Source organism: Dermacentor albipictus, chromosome 5 (genome assembly GCF_038994185.2).
Source record: "Dermacentor albipictus isolate Rhodes 1998 colony chromosome 5, USDA_Dalb.pri_finalv2, whole genome shotgun sequence".
Taxonomy (NCBI): Eukaryota; Metazoa; Arthropoda; class Arachnida; order Ixodida; family Ixodidae; genus Dermacentor; species Dermacentor albipictus.
This window is the reverse complement of record NC_091825.1, coordinates 37429456-37449878: the sequence shown is the minus strand read 5'-3', so window position 1 is coordinate 37449878 and position 20423 is coordinate 37429456. Positions and strand designations below refer to the sequence as shown.

General features: G+C 45.0%; 1 protein-coding gene across 7 annotated transcripts in view; it reads left to right on the top strand.

Annotated features, from left to right (window-relative positions):
• Positions 1 to 20423, top strand: part of LOC135909515 (sphingomyelin phosphodiesterase-like) — a 243096-nt gene that overhangs the window by 136738 nt on the left and 85935 nt on the right. For 6 of the 7 annotated variants that reach the window (XM_070538348.1, XM_065441491.1, XM_065441489.2 and 3 more), the window contains one exon: positions 14678 to 14842. In XM_070538348.1, coding sequence (XP_070394449.1) covers positions 14678 to 14842 — 165 coding nt within the window. Of the gene's footprint in view, positions 1 to 5447; positions 5563 to 14677; positions 14843 to 20423 lie in introns of those variants that run through there. The other variant, XM_065441492.1, reaches the window with a different exon arrangement.

Sequence of the window (20423 nt, the reverse complement as noted above, 5' to 3'; positions counted from 1 at the left end):
TCTTCGCATAGCATTGTAGGCCATCGTGTTGCGCATATCCGTGCCGCTGTCCCAATAGAACTCTTTGTCTGGCAAGCGGTTATAGCTGTACAAATCAAGTACTCCAAGAAAACTTATCTTAATTCTTCTTTGGTAACCTCCGGATCAGGCATATTCAAAATACCGCATGCTTTCTTGTTTTTTTCGACTAGCAGCTCCACGACGGCGTCGTCAAAAAAGAGTTCGAACAACTCAACAGGTGAAAAGTCCATGTAAGCAACAAAGTTTGAGTCGGCAAATATGCCAAGGCTCTTCTGGAGATCACCCTTCGTCCACTTAGAAGCAGTGGATAATTTCGCACAAATGGCCACATCAACTACAGCAGAAGAAACCTCTGATGTTCCGTCACTTTGCCCGCCGGGGTCGTTGCAGTCCGACTCGCATCCACCAATGCGGCGTCCGTCAGAGAAAACTGTTTCAGCGCCGGCTCATAGCTGCCGCCCGCTGAGATTGTCGATGAGCCCGTCTGAGTCTTCATCGGCCGAGTCTTCATGCGAATAGGTGCTAGCCTCTCGATATAGGCTCGATATAAATCACTGACACGTCATCCTCTTCCTCTTCGAGTATCTTCGCTATTTCTTCCAAAATCTGCCTATTCAGACAATAAAATAACAAATAACCACTGCGGGAACGCGCCAGCAGCCGTGCAAGAGATGAGAATGCAGTTCTAAAAAAAATAAGAAGTTAGGTATCCTAAAGGCCCAGCGGGACCATATGGTAACGCACAAGATAACGTACTCGTTCATGGAGAAATCAAACGGAATTCTTTCACAAATGCTCGTCGAAGGTCCCATATTTAAAGAGCAATATGGAGGTAACGATATCCGACTATTACTTAAACGAGTAGTGAAAAAAAAAAACACTTAACCATTGGAGGGAGGCACCGCGACGCTACTCGCAGAGCAACACTTATTCCCGCGTTTGCGAGGGGCTTCCACAAAACGACTGACAGCTGCTGACACTTGGTATCCATAAAGGGAACTCTAATCTGTCAATCGGCATGTCAAAGGCGATTTTGATGTCATTTTGTTAATCTCAATTAATTGAAATGCACTGTACAGACTAACGTGACCATATGGTCACGCTGGTCTTTAATGGGTTAAGGAAGCCAAACGCCTTGTAACTGGACTACCAAGGGACACAAGCCTCGAAGAGCTTAAAAGCTGTAGCAAACTCACCAACCTGTCCGAGGTCATCGACATGCACATCTATACACAAGAAACGAGACTTCGCGCTACAAGTGCCGGGCGACACTAACTCATGTTCCTTGGGTATGACGTCCACACAATGCCCATTTTGCCGAACACGCAACCAAGGGAAATCACGGCTCTCACCGATGGCAGGCCACTTCTTCTCAATATGGACCCTACTCAGCGAATGCGGCGCCTTGCATAGGCCAAGAGACTTGCTATAGCTACGAGTTCCCTCCCCTTGACTCAACGCATCGTATACACTGACGCTACGCTGCCTGCAGACGGCGCTAGTAACACCTTTTGTGCCACTGCTTGGTACAACCAGACAAATGAAAATGAGAACCACCGCCATCATATATCAGCAGTAGCAATGTCCAGTACCCGCGCTGAGCTAATGGCCATCCTAGATTATTTGGAATGGGCCCTCGCGACTTCGCCTCAAACTGACCCTGTTCACCATCATGTGTACACAGACTCCCAGGCTGCCCATCGGGCATGTGCTAATGTTCTTTACGCAGATACCGTACTGCAGAAGATCCGGCAACAGGCATGCCTGCTACGCGAATGCGGTGACGATGTTACCATCCACTGGGTCACTGCGCACGGCGATATCCCCGGAAACCAGAAGGCTCATAGACTGGCGCGCGCTCATCTCTCTATCGCGCTAGCCAGAGCCTCTGATACTCCTTATCCTCTCCTAGCTACCACACCTGAGGTAGCAGACCCAATGGCAGACAAGCATGCGACCAAACAACGACGTGCCGCCTACCTCACAGCAGTGCGCAATCCACTTTCTATACCGTCGCTTCCACCGAAGGTATTCGCACGGCGAGAGTCAGTCTTGCTTCCGAGAATTCAGACAGGCACCCTCCTTACTCCTCACTTGCTGAACCGTTTCCACAGGGGTGGCACACCACCACCCGTAAGTGGATTCTATTCTATGCGTACATGTCGTGCTCATTTCAACCACCTGTGTTGGGTGTGCCCCCTCTACATCCCACCGAGGCTTCGTGCCCTGGCCACCATACAGCGGGAACACTGGCTTTCTTCTCTCCGGACTTGGGCTTGCCCAGATACCACGTCTCCGGACCATGCCAGCGAGCTCTGGCGAGCACTGCTGTTGTTCCTCCAGGACACGGCGGCACCACACGTCGGTGACGGCTCCGCGACAGCAACAAGCGTCATGCGGCCTCCACTTAGCTGCCTCCAGGACGCTTGTTAATAAAACGGAGGCAGCCTTACCCTTCCCCTTTGCAATAGTAGCCCTCCCTTTCCTCCGCAGCATCTTCGGCGCATTCTAATGTGGAATAAACGTGGTTTTATTCATTAATCTTGCTCTAGGAGATCTAATATTTTTCAGACCTCCTAAAAATTAATGAGACTTCCGAGAAGGCAGCGCGATACTAGTGAAAACTATATCTTAATTCGCACAGAAAGAAAAAAAGAAATCTCTCTGGCACTTAAGTACGTGCGCGTGTCTGGCCCATTTGTTATGGCCATGTATTCACAAGAATTTAAAGACCGCGCACCAAAGTTCACCGAAGGAGGTTTTGCCTAGCGGAGGAGAACAAAATTGAAACAGGTTGCTTTGCGGTTGAACACTGCTATATCAGCGCACCCTCACTACACCGCATGAAATGAATGACGAAAGACAAGGGCCGTCTGCTGTAATCCGCAGGGCTCTCGCGGCGTCATCACGCAGCATGCTGCCGAATCGTATCTGCGTTCGTTTTTCGGGCTTTGCTTGTGCACTTCTTGCTCACCTCGTGCTTCTTCTTTTTCGACCGTGGTATTAAGATAGTATTCTAGTGCGGCTACTCACGCGCATGCTGATCTCTATTGCGGATACAAGTCCTGAACTTACGTGAAAGCAAAGCCAAAAGTAATCGTGCACAGAACGTGAGCGAGAGAAAATGCGCAGCGCCGTATCCTGCCAAAACTTGATACGTGCTGCGTCGAATCTAAGACAGCACCACACGCACCCAATTCAAATTGCCGATCACGTTTGTCTAGCGTCATCACAGGAAATCTCTGTGCGACAGCACTTCCTTAATGTCACTTCGCACAGTCTAAAGGAGAATTGGACCAATTCCAGAGAAACGACACTTCTCAGTACTTACGTTCTTGGCATTTTAATATCAGCTTATGTGAACGGCTCTGCGGTACGGTAGCTTAATTTTTTTACATGTGAGGCGTTTTCTTGCGGATGCAATGCATCCGGGGTATCTTGTTCTATTGCAAGGTTGTTTTAAGCGCTTCTCTTGAGAACAGAATAGCTTATGAGCAGTTTTAGGGCGCACAAGTGAATTGCGAGGCGCGTGTGGCGGGTAAAAGGGTGGCCCTGCGTGGGTTCCCAACTTCAAAGGTGTACGCCCCTCGTCAATGCCGTCCGCACGGATATACAAAGGTGGCTCGTCTTCTTTGATTCCTGTGGCAGCAAGGCGAATTTCGCTGTTCCTTGACGGCGCTGGCCTATGAAGGCGATTGTTGCATTTAAGAATCCTAGATAGCCTCACGTCGAAGATCGCCCTGCCTCCTAGCATGCAGCAAGCCTCGCAGTTGGGTTATGACCAAGATGCTGGACCTGCCAGTGTCGCCACATGGCTGCGCGTTTTGACGATGCGCAATAGGTTTACGAAACCGCAGTAACTTAGTGATTACGACATTGCTAAACCACGCTCAAGGACAAGAGTTCGATCCCGGTCGCGACGGCTGCAATAAATGCCATAAAGCTCATCACATAGAATCAGTTCCACGGTAAAGTACCTCGGATGGCGAAAATGAATCCGGTATCTCATATTATGGCGAGCTTCATAATCAGACCGTGATTCTGACACATAAAATGCTTAAGTTGAGCTTAAATTTAGTTCCTGAAAATATTGTGAAACGACAACAATTACACGGGAAGCGAGACAATACTGAAACACTGGTGGTAAGAAAAAAAAAGCGTTTTGCAAGGATATTGCAGGCTGTTATATATTGATCACAGCCGCGACATAAAGAACAAATACACTAGAAAGCAGATGCTTGAGAGAATCTTTGGTGCTCTGAAGCGAATACTTTTTATCACATCCGGCCAATTAAAACATGGGGGTTGAAAGCTAAAAGGTAAACAACTGAATCGCGAGACATGTTGGCAGTAGATTACAAGTGTGCCGACGAAGATAAACGAAGCGTACACTGATGGTCGGCAACCATGTGTTTGAAAGGGCGCATTTAAGATAGCATGCTGTCAGATATGAGAGCATTATATGACGGCGCTTGTAACAGCACTTCATGGAGTTTGCATCCAGTCTCAGACCGGCCTAGAGGTAATACGAGCGCGTCCGACAATACAGCAGACACTGTGTTATCACAATAGGTGTGATAACGGAGAGAATATTGCAGTTAAGAACACTCGGCCTGTCAGATATATTTATTGAAAATATATGCCTTGGGGGGGGGCGGCGAGTTGACGTATGTGGCCTTTCCTAGTGAAAAAGATGGATTTTGAAGCTCGATGAACATAGGGACTGTTTAATACTTGCAATAATATGATACTCTTTGTGGTGTACCTAGCGCTTTGAGCCCCCTTTGTGATAGCTATATTGAATGCCATATTTGACTGTAACGAGAAATTTCAGTTCGTTGGGACGCTGACAAATTATAGCTGTAAATTGTGAGCGATTGCGAAGCTAACGTCAATCAAATCATCCAGATAGTGGGCATTTGGAGAAATACTGCGCCCAGAGTTAAGGCTACTAGGGGCGAAGCGTATAAAATAATGCAAACATCAGCATAACGCAGAATGCACACATTGTAGATGAAGTTTCGTTCACCCAAAAGCATTTGAAGGCTCTATTCCTAAACGCCCCATAATGTGAGAATGCCTTCCATAATTAGGCAATTAGGCATATCTACATCCTTTAAAGAAATGCAAGTGACGGCGTTCGTTTTAGTGTAATATTGACATTTCGTTTCCTTTCACGCCCCCGCGATTATTCTCCACGAGCCCTAATCAGGAGCATTCAAGGCGGCGAAAGCATTTCAGGTCACCTAGACCTGCTCTCTCGGTGCCGGCGTATCGCGTTTCCACCGGCGTCTCATTCTTATTCAAGGTGTCACTGTAGCTTTTGTTATTAGAGGCGAGTCGGAATTGTTGGCTGCGCCGGCATCGCGGGATCCAAGAGCGTCAGTCGTGCGCAGAAGCGAAGGGAGTTCGGGAAGCACTGCCGCTTGTCGTAGGCGCTACTAACGTGAGAGCTTTGGTGAGTGCCTCCTCCTTGAATACAGAACTCATTTGTGGAAGCAACCGTAAATGTTTTTTCTACCAATTGCAAGTCAACTTACGGTAAGCAATCCAAAATTGTGTTACAATAGGCATGTTTTCTACGCTTATAGTATATAAGATAACCGGGTACGATACACGTACTATATTTGTTGGTCGCTGGTTCATTTCTCGGTCCCGGCAGCCAAAAATCGTGATCGGATTTGAACGGAAGAACGCACATGTGCTCTGCTTTGTGGGTACCCTCTGTGCCGTTTTGGAAAGGCAAACACCATCATTTATTTTCACTTACTTAATGACATGCTCGAGGCAAATGCTTGTATATGCACAATTCACAGTATTCATGTTTTAATCTGTTTTATTTTTATATTCTTGATTTATTCTTTCGATTTATTCTAATCTCATTAATTTCATTCTAACCCATTTATTTCCTGTGAACCTTTGGCGTTGCTTCTATTACATTGCTTATTTTACTTCATTCTGCCTTATTCTTCGCCAATACACGTGAGTGTACATTGTATGGAGCAATGACTCACAACATTAAAGATGCGCATACGTTTTGACGAACGTGTCTCGGTGTTGTAATCGCAGTGGTTGTATTCTATGGGGGTGCTGGCATCCCTCCCCACCTAGAGCATCGATTTCGATGAAACAATTATATTGGCAAAAAGCTCCTAGCCTTGTTGACTTAGCAGATATCCATCTCTGTCATCTCCTTCTTAGAAGACAAAAAAGGAGGCCGGGGCTAAAAGTAATATACTGAAGCCGCCTCCTGTTTCATGCAATGGTAAAAGCATATTTGTCGTCTGCGTACTAATTTTCCAATCCCCTCGTACACTACCTCGGTTAAGGTCTTCAATCATTTGTTACAATGCGTCACACTGGTGTTGAAAAGCAAAATGTCATGTGAAAACCGGAGGTTGCTGAGAGATTTGCCGTTGATGCTCCCTCCTAAGCCTTCCCAGGCTAATAGCTTCTAAGCCTGCCGTGTTTTCAATTTACAAATACATAATATTTTACTTGAGTAAACTATTTAAACGCTCCAGAAGAAAGCGTACCATGTTATTTTGATGCGATATACTTATTACAAGCCATAAACTGTGCACAAAACTGGAGAACAGGTGGAAAGCAAAGTTATTATGAGTCACGGAAGCTTTTGTTTTACGATCAACGTAGTACATCAATATTAAATCGAGAGTGAAAGTGTTTCATAATAAAATCTAATCATAAAAACACAAAGAACGAGCATATGCCTTACATAAACACTTCGCGGAAGCTTCAAGCACTCTCAAGCACACGCCCAGAGCGCACAGCGCAGCGTGGCCCATAGAGACCTCCATCAGCCCATGCTGCACATGTCAGTCGAGTGGTAGACCTGGGCACATCAGCAACAGGCCACGAGCCCTCAAAAGGGCGAAGACAGCCTGACTAGTACATGCTGAGCAGTGTGTATTAGAAAAAAGCTGCTCATGCAACATGTAAGGTTGGGCCAAGACAGAAAGGGTTCTTTCATAGGCCTGTTTTCCCTCACATAAAAGTAAGTGCGCCTTTTCACACATCCAGCTTTTCTTGATAAAGGAAATAGGAACACTGTTTCTCATTAGCAACTTTACTCAGCTCTTCTTTCATACAATCTAGTGCTTTGTAACAGTATGAGTTAACAAGATGTCTTTTTATCTTTTTAGCTCCATGAAAAACGCAATGTACCGCTTTGACTTGGTTCAGATTAGTGGCTGTATTTCCTTCAGATTTCAAATTTCACATCCGCTAGTACTGTGACGAACCTGACCGTCTAATACTGAAAAGATTTTGCGCCAAAAAACAACACACACAAGAAAGACGACGACACCACGGGCGCTACCTCGTCTTCTTTCTTGTGGGTGTTGTTTTTTGGCGCAAAATCTTTTCAGTGTGCAAGATCACCAACTAGCCCAGCACTTGACTCTTCTGACCGTTTAACTTGCACTTGTGTATGCCATGGGCGAGCTTGAAATAAAGTACTTGATTTGCTTCCAACCCGTTGTACTTAGTAAAAACGAGATTTCTGCTTAACTTTCTGCGTCACCACAATAGTTTTCACGTACATATTTAATCTATTTTTTGTGTAAGTCTGTCCTCTTGTCGAAGTTCATGTTTATTGTTGCCCTTTACACGAACGTGGCATAGCTTAACTTGGAGTAGAATGAATAATGCCAAAAATTTATTTTTATCGAGGTGGATATATTTTGCTATATTGTATGTAAACTGCTGAAAACCTTGGAAATGTCATTCCTGATTTTGTCAACATGAACTGTGAAGGACAGACCTTTCCTTGCCTGAGAAGGTATATATTTTCTACTGATCTTCCGACGACCATGCTTGTTTCATGGTTGATTCCAGACCTTGTTTCTATATCTTGGCCTTAAGCGGTTATTATTTTACAGCCACGCACACGGGTTCACACGATAAACGTTCACTACATTCTTTAAACATTTATTTGTTCGCCCTGCAAAAGACGTGGTCGTCTCGTCTTCATCTATTACTCGATTCTGGTATATATAAACGTTGCCTCCTGCTTTCACATTGTTCTCGGTATTCTAAATTTGACATGCTAACACACCTTCGCTCGTTGCCGCACCCACCCGCCTTACGACCTTTCCGCTTTAGTATAATCCCCCCCCCCCTATATATAATGTGGCGGGGAAAGCATATGTCGCCCTGAAGACAAGTCCACTTGTCGAAACGTTGGCTCCTGCTTTAACCTTGTTCCCGTTTTGCTCATCGTGTTGAATTTCCATCTTCCGCCTTCCCCTTGTTTTCTTTAGATCTTGGTATAGTGCCTATGACGTTGATATAGTTAAGAAACAATATTGGCTCTAAGATGTATCCTTTAGGCACACCACGTTGCATTGTCATTTTACTACATATCTTCTTATTTATGATTACATATTGAGCGCGGTCCTTCAGGCATGTTTGAAATACATCGCAAGGCAAGCCAGGTATCTTTTCTGAAAGCCCGCATTCACAAGAAAGCAGTTACGCTAGAACTGTTCGTAAGATTTGGTGCTATCCAAACGTGGTGACAGACACATAAATACAAGGGGGTCGGACAACGGGAAGCATCAATTAGTAGCTAAAACTAGTCTGAATTAGGCACCTTCTTCACAGATGGGAAGATACTGCAGGTCTCTTTGCAGATCCTAGCCCTGAACACGGAAGCATTCATCTTCTAAGCTCTCCCACGTTCTCTCTATAATACTGTAGAGCATCATTGGGAAGTTTCCTTTCTAAATTTGGCTGCTGCTCGTCTTGAGACTCAACTGCTCATTTGTTCAAGAGAGAAAGAGAGAGAAGGAAAGAAGGAAAGACAGGGAGGTTAGCTCGATTGTTCAAACTTCCCTTAGTACATCATGTGGCTAATCACACACTTGTGCTACCGCGTTAGCCCCGTATATATACCCGCAGCACCTGCCCTAAATAACATTTTGAAGGCTACCTTCAACGGCGTGTTATGAAAGTTTGCGAGAGAAAGAAGGTGAACACTTCCGTTATCTAAAGGATAACCCCGGCACTTCGACATTGTTCAATTAACGTTCAGACCCAGGGTTAGTGCGGCTTGAAAGTTTACGATAGTTGAGAGGGCATGCGTACATGCGCCTTGAGGTATGAATGAAGGAATGAATGAATGAATGATTGAATGTTTATTTTATTTTCAGTACAATATCAAGAAAGGTGCAAGGGCAAAAGGCGCACAGCGCCTGACAGGGGTCCGTGTACCCGCAATATATGCTTTTATTATACATTATTTAGCGGTAGTTCATTGGCAGTGAGCGGACACACATAACGTTACATATTTTAACACATTGTACAAGAGTTTACACAAACTGAGAACAGAATTGACAAAATTATTGGGTTACAGTTTATTTACTAATATAGACGGTGAAATAATAAAATGTTGCCCTTTCCCCCTCTTCCCCCTTCCTCTCCCGGTCCACAAGCAGTAAAGTACAGGTTATACATGTAAATTACCATTGTACACTAAAGTGCAGCATATAACCGTGAACATGTATGTATCCATGTAAAACAGAAAAAAAAGAAAAGCGGGTTATAATATATTTATGTTGCAACAATCACTCTCTCAAACGCTGTGTTAGTAACAATTCCTTCACACGGTTTTCGAAGGCGTTTCTACTCATACTGAAATCAATATTATCTTCTAGCCTATTTAGGATTGTTAGTACTTGTACTTTGTACCTGGTTGTTTGTTTACCATTACTGGTCTTTGTGTTCCGGGTCTCTTTTCTTTTTAGTCTCATATTGTAAGGAACTTCATTAATGTTTTAATGTATGTATAGCGCATATTTATATACATACTGTAGTTGTTTAAAACCATAAACGTCGTTAGCTTTAAGCATTCGGCATTTAAAAAATAATAGATATCTCCCATTGATATAGCTCGCCCTCGATTTGCCTAATGTATGACCGCGTGCGTCGAGTTGTCGAAAACGATTCGGCCTGGCGATGCAACCTGCTCTCATCACGGTTAGCACGTACACTAGCGCCGCAGCACCCGAAATGCATTGGTCGGGAGTTCGATCCCCGGACCGTGACGCATTTTTCCTGGACTGAGGGGCTACGCCACGCTATCGTTGATTTTTAAGCAAGCGTTTACCTTTATATCCTTGATAAAGTCTTATTGCTACCTTTGAAGCTTTATGTTACTGTCACGAGAAAAATAAAAATTTATTTCAGAGAAAAATGTGCTGTTGATTTATTCTACCAGCACTAACCAACCAGGGCCGGAACTTGTAGGTTAACAAATAAACTTGACAAGAAGCTAAAGAATGTGCAAGAAACGACGGAAAAAGAAACACGTTGTAAGCGGAACACTATAAGGGAGGCGACAGCATGGATCAGACAGAAAACGCGTGTTAGGTAGCACTGCGAGCCTGAGCTTCTGCGCTGGGGTGATCATTTTGGAACATTTACTGACATAGAATGGACTCAGTCGACACAAGACAAGCGCAATACGACCTAACTGTTAGTCTCTTATCATCATCATCATCATCATCATCATCATCATCATCATCATCATTATCATCATCCTAGTTATGCCCACTGCAGGGAAAAGGCCGCTCCCATACTTCTCCAACTACCCCGGTCATGTGCTAATTGTGGCCATGTTGTCCCTGCAAACTTCTTGATCTCATCCGCCCACCTAACTTTCTGCCGCCCTCTGCTACGCTTTCCTTCCCTTGGAATCCATTCCGTAACTCTTAATAACCATCGGTTATCTTCCCTCCTCATTACGTATCCTGCCCATGTCCAATTCGTTTTCTTGATTTCAACTAAGATATCATTAACTTGCGTTTGTTCCCTCACCCAATCTGCTCTTTTCTTATCCCTTAACGTTACACCTACCATTCTTCTTTCCATAGCTCGTTGCGTCGTCCTCAATTTAAGTAGAACCCTCTACATAAGCCTCCAGGTTTCTGCCCCGTACATGAGTACTGGTAAGACACACCTGTTATAAACTTTTCTCTTGAGGGATAATGGCAACCTGCTGTTCATGATCTGAGAATGCCTGCCAAACGCACCCCAGCCCATTCTTATTCTTCTGATTATTTCAGTCTCATGATCCGGATCCGCAGTCACTACCTGTCTTAGGTAGATGTATTCCCTTACCACTTCCAGGGCCTCACTGCCTATTGTAAACTGCTGTTCCCTTCCGAGACTGTTAAACATTACTTTAGTTTTCTGCAGATTAATTTTTAGACCTACCCTTCGGCTTCGCCTCTCCAGGTCAGTGAGCATGCATTGCAGTTGGTCCCTTGAGTTACTAAGCAAGGCAATATCATCAGCGAATCGCAAGTTACTAAGGTACTCTCCATTAACTCTTATCCCAAATTCTTCCCAATCCAAGTCTCTGAATACCTCCTGTAAACATGCTGTGAATAGCTGCGGAGCGATCGTATCTCCCAGCCTGACGCCTTTCTTTATTGGGATTTTGTTGCTTTCTTTGTGGAGGACTAGGGTCGCTGTGGAGCCGCTATAGATGTCTTTCAGTATTTTTACATACGGCTCGTCTACACCCTGATTCCGCAGTGCCTTCATGACTGCTGAGGTTTCCACTGAATCAAATGCTTTCTCATAATCAATGAAAGCTATATATAAAGGTCGGTTATATTCCGCACATTTTTCTATCACCTGATTGATAGTGTGAATATGGTCTATTGTTGAGTAACCTTTACGGAATCCTGCCTGGTCCTTTGGTTGACGGAAGTCTAAGGTGTTCCTGATTCTATTTGCAATTTCCTTAGTAAATACTTTGTAGGCAACGGACAGTAAACTAATCGGTCTATAATTTTTCAAGTCTTTGGCGTCCCCTTATGGATTAGGATTACGTTAGCGCTTTTCCAAGATTCCGGTACGCTCGAAGTCATGAGGCATTGCGTATACAGGGTGGCCAGTTTCTGTAGAACAATCTGCCCACCATCCTTCAACAAATCTGCTGTTACCTGATCTGCCCCAGCTGCCTTCCCCCTTTGCATAGCTCCCAAGGCTTTCTTTACTTCTTCCGGTGTTACCTGTGGGATTTCAAATTCCTCTAGACTATTCTCTCTTCCATTATCACCGTGGGTGTCACTGGTGCTGTATAAATCTTTATGGAACTCCTCAGCCACTTGAACTATCTCATCCATATTAGTAATGATATTGCCTGCTTTGTCTCTTAACGCATACATCTGATTCTTGCCGATTCCTAATTTCTTCTTCACTGTTTTTAGGCTTCCTCCGTTCTTGAGAGCAAGTTCAATTCTATCCATATTATACTTCCTTATGTCAGCTGTCTTACGCTTGCTGATCAACTTCGAAAGTTCTGCCAGTTCTATTCTAGCTGTAGGGTTACAGGCTTTCATACATTGGCGTTTCTTGATCAGATCTTTCGTCTCCTGCGATAGCTTACTGGTATCCTGTCTAACGGGGTTACCACCGACTTCTATTGCACACTCCTTAATGATGCCCACAAGATTGTCGTTCATTGCTTCAACACTAATGTCCTCTTCCTGAGTCAAAGCCGAATACCTGTTCTGTAGCTTGATCTGGAATTCCTCTATTTTCCCTCTTACCGCTAACTCATTGACCGGCTTCTTATGTACCAGTTTTTTCCGTTCCCTCCTCAGGTCTAGGCTAATTCGAGTTCTTACCATCCTATGGTCACTGCAGCGCACCTTGCTGAGCACGTACACATCTTGTTTGATGCCAGGGTTAGCGCAGAGTATGAAGTCTATTTCATTTCTAGTTTCGCTGTTCGGGCTCCTCCACGTCCACTTTCGGCTATCTTGCTTGCGGAAGAAGGTATTCATTATCCGCATCTTATTCTGTTCATCAAACTCTACTAATAACTCTCCCCTGCTATTCCTAGTGCCTATGCCATATTCCCCCACTGCCTTGTCTCCTGCCGGCTTCTTGCCTACTTTGGCATTGAAGTCGCCCATCAGTGTACTGTATTTTGTTTTGACTTTACCCATCGCCGATTCCACATCTTCATAGAAGCTTTCGGCTTCCTGGTCATCATGACTGGATGTAGGGGCGTAGACCTGTGCAACCTTCATTTTGTACCTCTTATTAAGTTTCACAACATGACCTGCCACCCTCTCCTTAATGCTATAGAATTCTTGAATGTTACCAGCTATGTGTTCATTAATCAGGAATCCGACTCCTAGTTCTCGTCTCTCCGCTAAGCCCCGGTAGCACAGGACGTGCCCGCTTTTAAGCACTGTATATGCTTATTTTGGCCTCCTAACTTCACTGAGCCCTATTATGTCCCATTTACAGCCCTCTAATTCCTCGAATAGCACTGCTAGACTTGCCTCACTAGATAACGTTCTAGCGTTAAACGTTGCCAGGTTCATATTCCAATGGCGGCCTGTCCGGATTCCTTATTATGCAGTGGGGATAAACATGCCTATATGATCATTGTTCTTATGGAAACATAGATATGGCAAAGAGATATTCCGGTTTCAACGCACCTCATATTTTCTGCGAATAAATATTCCCAGTGCTCCTTGATTCAGTGTAACCTCTGAACTGCCGTAGGACGGAACGGAGTTATGATATTAGACTATATAACCAGTTCAATGCCGGTAATGAGTTAATATTGTCGTGCCGTACCACAGGTGACTCGGGCGCGTTTCAGTTAGCACAATGTTGATGAGCAAAACCAGAAGAAGCTAAACGCAGGAGCAAACGTTTCGACAAGCGGACTTGTCTTTTTCAAGGGCTTGAAAAAGGCAAGCCCACTTGTCGAAACGGTGGCTCCTGCTTGTACCTTGTTTTGGGTTTGATTTTCTTTCAAGGGAAGTCCACTTGTCGAAATGTTGGCTGCCGCTTTTACCATGTTTTCGTGTAGCTCATCATCTCGAAGTTCTATCTCCCGCCTCTCCCGTCTTTTCCCTTAGCCCAATGGTGTGGTTCAAAGCCCCACAATGACTGTGCACCTCTTTGCAACGCCGTGCAGACATACGCATTTGTGTTTAGTGTACAGTGGGGTAGGGTTTGTCCTCACCTCTTGCTTATAATCTAGTGTGGTCAGGACTACATGTTTACCTAGTTTACTCTTTTAACTAGGTCCGATGTATAATTTTGAAAGATGACACGTTTTAGTTTTCTCAAAAGCTATTTCTTTCGCATTACTCTTAATGATATTTAGAAGCGGTGATAATCATAATGCGACAAAATCTTCCGTTAATTTATTTGGCAATAAAATATTGTCGGCAGAAGCTATCAGTGCACTTCTATAATTAAAAAAATTATTTTCAGAAAGGTTTGGCGTATTTTCATGAGTAGTAATTGCTGCTTAACCCAACATAGCACGACAGCATTGTCCTGAAGGAAAATTAAAAGAAAATGCCCACCTTTACAAAATATTTTCCTGGTGAAATAATTTTAAGCATTGAAAATAAATAATTGTCAGTTGATTTTCTGAATTACCACGAAGTGACAAGTTGTCCAGCAATTAAACAACAAAAAGAAAAGAAAAACATCACACAAGAGCAACGCTACTTTCCCGTGCAATAATCGGAGTTTAGAGCTGCCATATTGAGCGCTTCAAAAATAACACGTGCTAAGTTGAACGAAGTATGTCTTCAACTTTTTACTGCCCACCGCAGTAAAATTGCTACTATTTTTTTTTATGCAGGGCACCGCCATGCATGCCGCACCAAGGACAGTGACGCTTGCAGCTATAATGCTATTGTGCGTCTCGGTGGCCGTCAATCCCGTCGCAGAGGCAGCGCGCGCAAAGAAAGAAGTGAACATCATTGACCTTCTCTTCAAGTTTGGGAACTTCAAGGAGTTGCACACGGTAAGCGTATAGCAAACGATAACGCGCATAACAAGCTGGACAATCCAGATAGCGGCGTCACTTTAAACGCGAGGCTTGACACATTGCGTAAGCGGTACTTAACCCAGTAATCAGCTGATACGTTTTCTGCAATTCGTGAGCAGAGCGCTGTGTGTCCACTGCGCGTGCGGGCGCGCAGCTTTTGGCGCGAGGATGATTAGCTGCAGCGCTCAGCAGACTGTGAAGTGTAACTCTGTGGGGCGTGATCGTTTGACTCAGGCTACCTACCACGCCTCCAAATCGCGTGTAAAAAGTGGGTAGGACGAGGGCGCCTCCGTTGTCGCCTATTGTTCTGAAACACGTGGTGTGATACGGGTGCCCATTGTACATGCGCTGTTATCAGCGTTATCGGCTACAAGCTTGCCAGCTACAATTACGTCTTACATAGCAATATGCCCGTGAAAGCGTTTTTCTGGATAATGTCAGCTTTCCTATAACGGATTATTATGTTATTCCTGGATGGCGAGAGCAAATTCCACATATAGGAAGCTCATTTCGATATCTCTTTATGTTAAGGGCATTGCAGATTAGTGCTGTGAGGGACGTAATCTAACGTCGTCAAGGATGAGTTCTATGCAGACGGAATGATTTTTGCAAAGCAGCCTCACGTATTCGCAAAGAGGGTTTCTTTAAGATTTTCTGTAGTGTGCACACTACAAAAACACGAAGAAACCCGCCGCGGTCGCTTATTGGCTATGGAGTTGCTGTGCTAAGCATTAGGTCATGGGTGCAATCCTGACCTCGCTGACCACAATCCGTTGGGAGCCAAATGCAAAAACGCTCGTGTACCGTGGACTAGGTGCACAATAGAACCCTGGGCCGTAAAAATCTTGTCACCCTTCCGCATGATGTCGTGCCTCATAATCATGGCGTGGCTTTTGCAAGTAAACCCAAAATTTCAATTTGCCCTTCGTTTTTTGCTCTGGTATGGAACTGTCATGTTGTTGCGCTGTGCTTGCAGCCTGAGCGTATCAGAACAGTGAATTTCTGAAATCGTAGCAGCCCGAACCACAAGAGTAGTGCGTTTATTAGGCAGTCCACGAAACTCGAGTGAGAGAAAGCATAGACAAAGCACTATCGTGCGCAAACTTGATAGTAACACGAAGAAACACAAGGCTTGCTATAACCTAAAGCTACTCCAAACTTTCCTATTCCCATTCTGCAATCAGCCCTCCGCGATTGGTCGAAAATTTTTTCGGACCACCCCCACTTCCCCTTCTGCCACGCGACGTCACGAATACCGCGATAGCTCCCAACCTGATATGACGTGTACACATTGATTATGCATGATTCGACCAAACAAATGAAAAATGATTACTTCTGATTCAACACCTTTTGGCCATTAACCTATAGGTAAAAACGTTTGAGGCTGCACCTACTTCACCTGTCTGAAACAGAACGTCACAAGACCGCAAAAATTCATTCCGTCAATGTGACGTGTACGCGTTAAAGATACATTAATATACCGAACAAAACTGTATTTTTTTTAATAGACTGAGACTGCCCAGTTCCGAAAGGAACAGAAGATAGCTGCCGCCGATCATTCATCATCATCATCTGCCTGGTTACGCCCACTGCAGGGCAAACGCCTCTCCCATACTTCTCCAACTACCCTAGTCATGTACTAATTGTGGCCATGTCGGCCCTGAAAACTTCGTAATTTCATCCGTCCACCTAATTATATGCAGCCCCCTGCTACGCTTCCCTTCCCTTGGAATCCAGTCCGTAACCCTTAATGACCATCGAGTTATCTTCCCTCCTCATTAAATGTCCTGCCCATACCCATTTCTTTTTCTTGGTTTCAACTAAGATGTCAATAACGCGCGTTTGTTCCCTCACCCAATCTGCTCTTTTCTTATCCTTTAACGTTACAAGTATCATTCTTCTTTCCATAGCTCCTTGCGTCGTCCTCAATTTAAGTAGAAACATTTTCGTAGGACTCCAGGTTACTGCCCCTTACGTGAGTGCTGGTAAGACACTCCTGTTACACACTGTTCTCTTGAGGAATAACGGCAGCCTGCTGTTCATGATCTGACAATGCCTGCCAAACGCGCCCCAACCCATTCTTATTCTTCTGATTATTTCAATCTCATTATCCGGATCTGCGGTCACTACCTGTCCTAAGTAGATATATTCCCTTACCACTTCCAGTGCCTCACTACCTATCGTAAACTGCTGTTCTCTTCCAAGACTGTTAAAGACAACTTTAGTTCAGGCACTGGCTACTCGCACCTGCCGAAGAGGAATTTTTTATTTGCGTATAATAAAGATGTTTGCGTGGCCATATAACGTTGTCAAGGCCTTTCTACCCATATACGGCATCGCTCTGCCAAATCTTCCCTACTGAGGATCTGTTTGAGTGGCATTTTTACCTGCCCGTTGCAAGTCGCCGCGCTTTTAGACAAACCACCTCAAGCTATGTAAGGGAAACCGGACCAATCGCAGACTCCGGAACCCCCCTCTTCATCTGGTTATCTATTTTCAGTGTGCTCGCTCGGCCCCCTCAAACCCTCTCCACTTGAGCGTGCTCCTCGCCTCTTCTAGACACTTACATAAGGAAAACCGCACAATGTGGGCATTGTTATTTGCTATGACGCCAAAGGAAAGTGACCTCTTATAAACGATGAGAGCCTTTGGTAGGGCTGTTCAGGCAACGCTGCACCTCCTCGCCGGATGCTTGCGTCGGCGGTTACGTAAATTTGACGTCATGAGATTGGAGTAAAAACCTATTGGAATAGTTTTTCGTGATTGTGCCAAACGTGAATAAATGCCAACCATGAAAAAGGAGCACACTAGCCAGTTGAGAACTTGCTGCGCCGTGAAGAAACGACAGCCTGTTGGTAGGTCACGCAGGTCTCGTCTACTACGGTGGGCTGCTATGAAAGCGTGCATTGACGGTGTGCATTGACACCATAACCACTCTTCTATATTTTTCCGCACTATGAAGTCCTGCTTCGATTGTATCTGAGGATCCGTCTTAAATTTTATTTAAGATGGCAATAATAAATCCTCCATCCTTAGATAGGCGGCCTTTTTCGTAGGAGTAAAAATACAACTTTCAATCGCGGTGATTTCTTAAAAGTTGTTTTCTTAATTTCCAGTATATCTGGAAAAAGGATTTATCCAAATGTATGCCACAGCAAAACTCGACGTGGTTTTATTCCATTTGCAAAACATATACGTTTTAGCTCCAATAAAATACCCAGAACGTTTACATGTTTCGATGTGCGTCGGTATAAAAGAACAGCGTCCTTGTACAGAAAAAAAAATTGTCGCAGTCCTAGGCTAACCAGACAATATTGTAGAAATCTTTTTACGGAAACTTGCGTTAATCTCCTTCACCCTCAAGTGAAAATTCAGGCGGACGAGAGAGGTGGGCTTGCTAATGCACTTCAATACTTGGAACGAGATGCAAGTTAAATTCTTGATTCGTTATGGAGAAAAACCCCGGCGCGCCAATAGGCATTATTGCGGGGCATCTACTCTGGACGTGCTCAGCGACAAAGGGAATTCGTGAAAGTGTACTGAAAGGCGTGAAACTGAACAATGATCAAGCTGAAAATTATTATATATGAATTTTATAAGTCATCAGTGCAGTATCGTTATCAAATGGGCCCGCATGCTTATGTTCACCTTCATACTAACGTTATGACACGTGGCAACCCAAGCGAAAAATAAGTAGTGCCAATAGCCCTGGCCATGGATTCACAGACGGACGCTACTGCTTGGCTCACGTACTTGATCCATGGCACGTTGGCCGGATTCGGAAGTTCTCGGGTGCGGCCCTGCTCGCATCTACCGACGCAAGAAACCACCACAGGGCCCGAGGATGGCATCAAGTTCGCCTGGGTTGCTTTTGGTTTGTCCAACACTGGGGACATCGCCCAAGCAATATCCGAGTTGTCACGACAGATGCAAGACATGGCCAGCTACGGTCTGACTTCAGCCGTCGATCACCTAACTATCACAACCCCTGCGAAGGCGAGAGTTCCCGAATTCCATGGAGTCCAGGACAGCCCTACGTTCTCAATACGGACCGTTGATTCCTTATACGAGAGTTATGCTTTGTTTGAGGCCGTCAAAAGATTGGTTTCTGAACGGAAACTTCGGGATACCAACAAAGCCTGGCAGCTGTACCAAGGTAACATCTACTGTTCGCAGGCAGAATGGGGTAAAACTCTCGTAAGTGCGTTCGCCGACTTTTCTTCAAAATATGAGGATCATTCCAGACGCATGCCATCTCGACATCAAGTCACACAGGAAGGCGAAACTACACACGTTTATGACAAACTGAGAATTCTAGATGAACGCAACCTGGCATGACCCTCTCAAGCCAAGAGCCAAGAGCCAATTGGTACTTGCTAAAGACATGTTTATTGGCTAGGCAATACGTCGCGCATGGACTGCTGGATTCTGATCACGCTGCCATCTTGTCATGTCATCCTGTAGAAGCAATATGAGACGCCTTTGGCCGTAAATCAACAGAGCTAGAGCACAACGTAAGCTGCCGTTTGACTGCCGCTGTTCCGGCAGCTGGTTCCTCACAAGGGCACCAGCGGGTACTCGCCACCTCCTACTTGTGACATTTACCGTCGCAGCTACATCGACTGCATGCGTTCGCAACAACACAAAACAGATTCGCTTTCCTTGGTAGAAGTTCTTGGACCCTGAATTAGCGACATTGCTGCTCTGCTGGCCACAGGTGTTGAACGGTCTCTGATACTTAGATGTCTCGCTCCATCCACACTTCATTCTTGGACAGAGCCCGCATCGCAATCTATCCGAGACATGATTATACTAGTCTACATGGTATACTTAACGATACGTACTGCTGCTGGCAGCCGGTAGATCCCTTTCATGTCAGTCTTCGAGAATATTCCTGCGGACGTCATCTTGGTCACGATGATGTCGCGATCCCCCTTTCACAGAAGCCTATCCAAGTAAGCCATAACGACTTCAGCGCTGCCTCAACTAAGAGCCCGGAGGGTGAACATTCTAACTGCCACCAGCCTGCAGGTGTTAACCATACAGACGATGCTAGGCCTCAAGACTCCATTGATGTTGACATGTTGAGAAACAGCAGCTTCTGAAATGTATTCCCTAAAAAGAGCGTGTCTAAGGTCCAACGAGAAGACAAGGACTTGCTTTTATTTTCACCACACCTGGACCAAGCAGGCAGGCCGTCCAAATATGCCCAAGAAGGTGAGATTTTGTTCCAATGCCACTGGAGCAAGAAAAAATAATAATAGTGCCTTCATCCTATCATCATCCCCCGTTCTTGTGGCTCTCCCGTTTAGAACAACATATATGCGACTCGAAATGGGGAACAAATCCATGCGTGAGCCACGCTCACAGAGATATAGCAGTGATTATTGTGGCCAGAAATGACATCCGTTACTACGTTGCGTATTGCGACATCTGTCGGCCGTGCGAACAACTACACGGGGAAAGGCCGAGACAGAACCAAGACGGTGTACGGCATCCTGTTCATAACAACTTGACCTACGTTCTGAACTAATCCTGACCTATGTTCTCGTTTTCA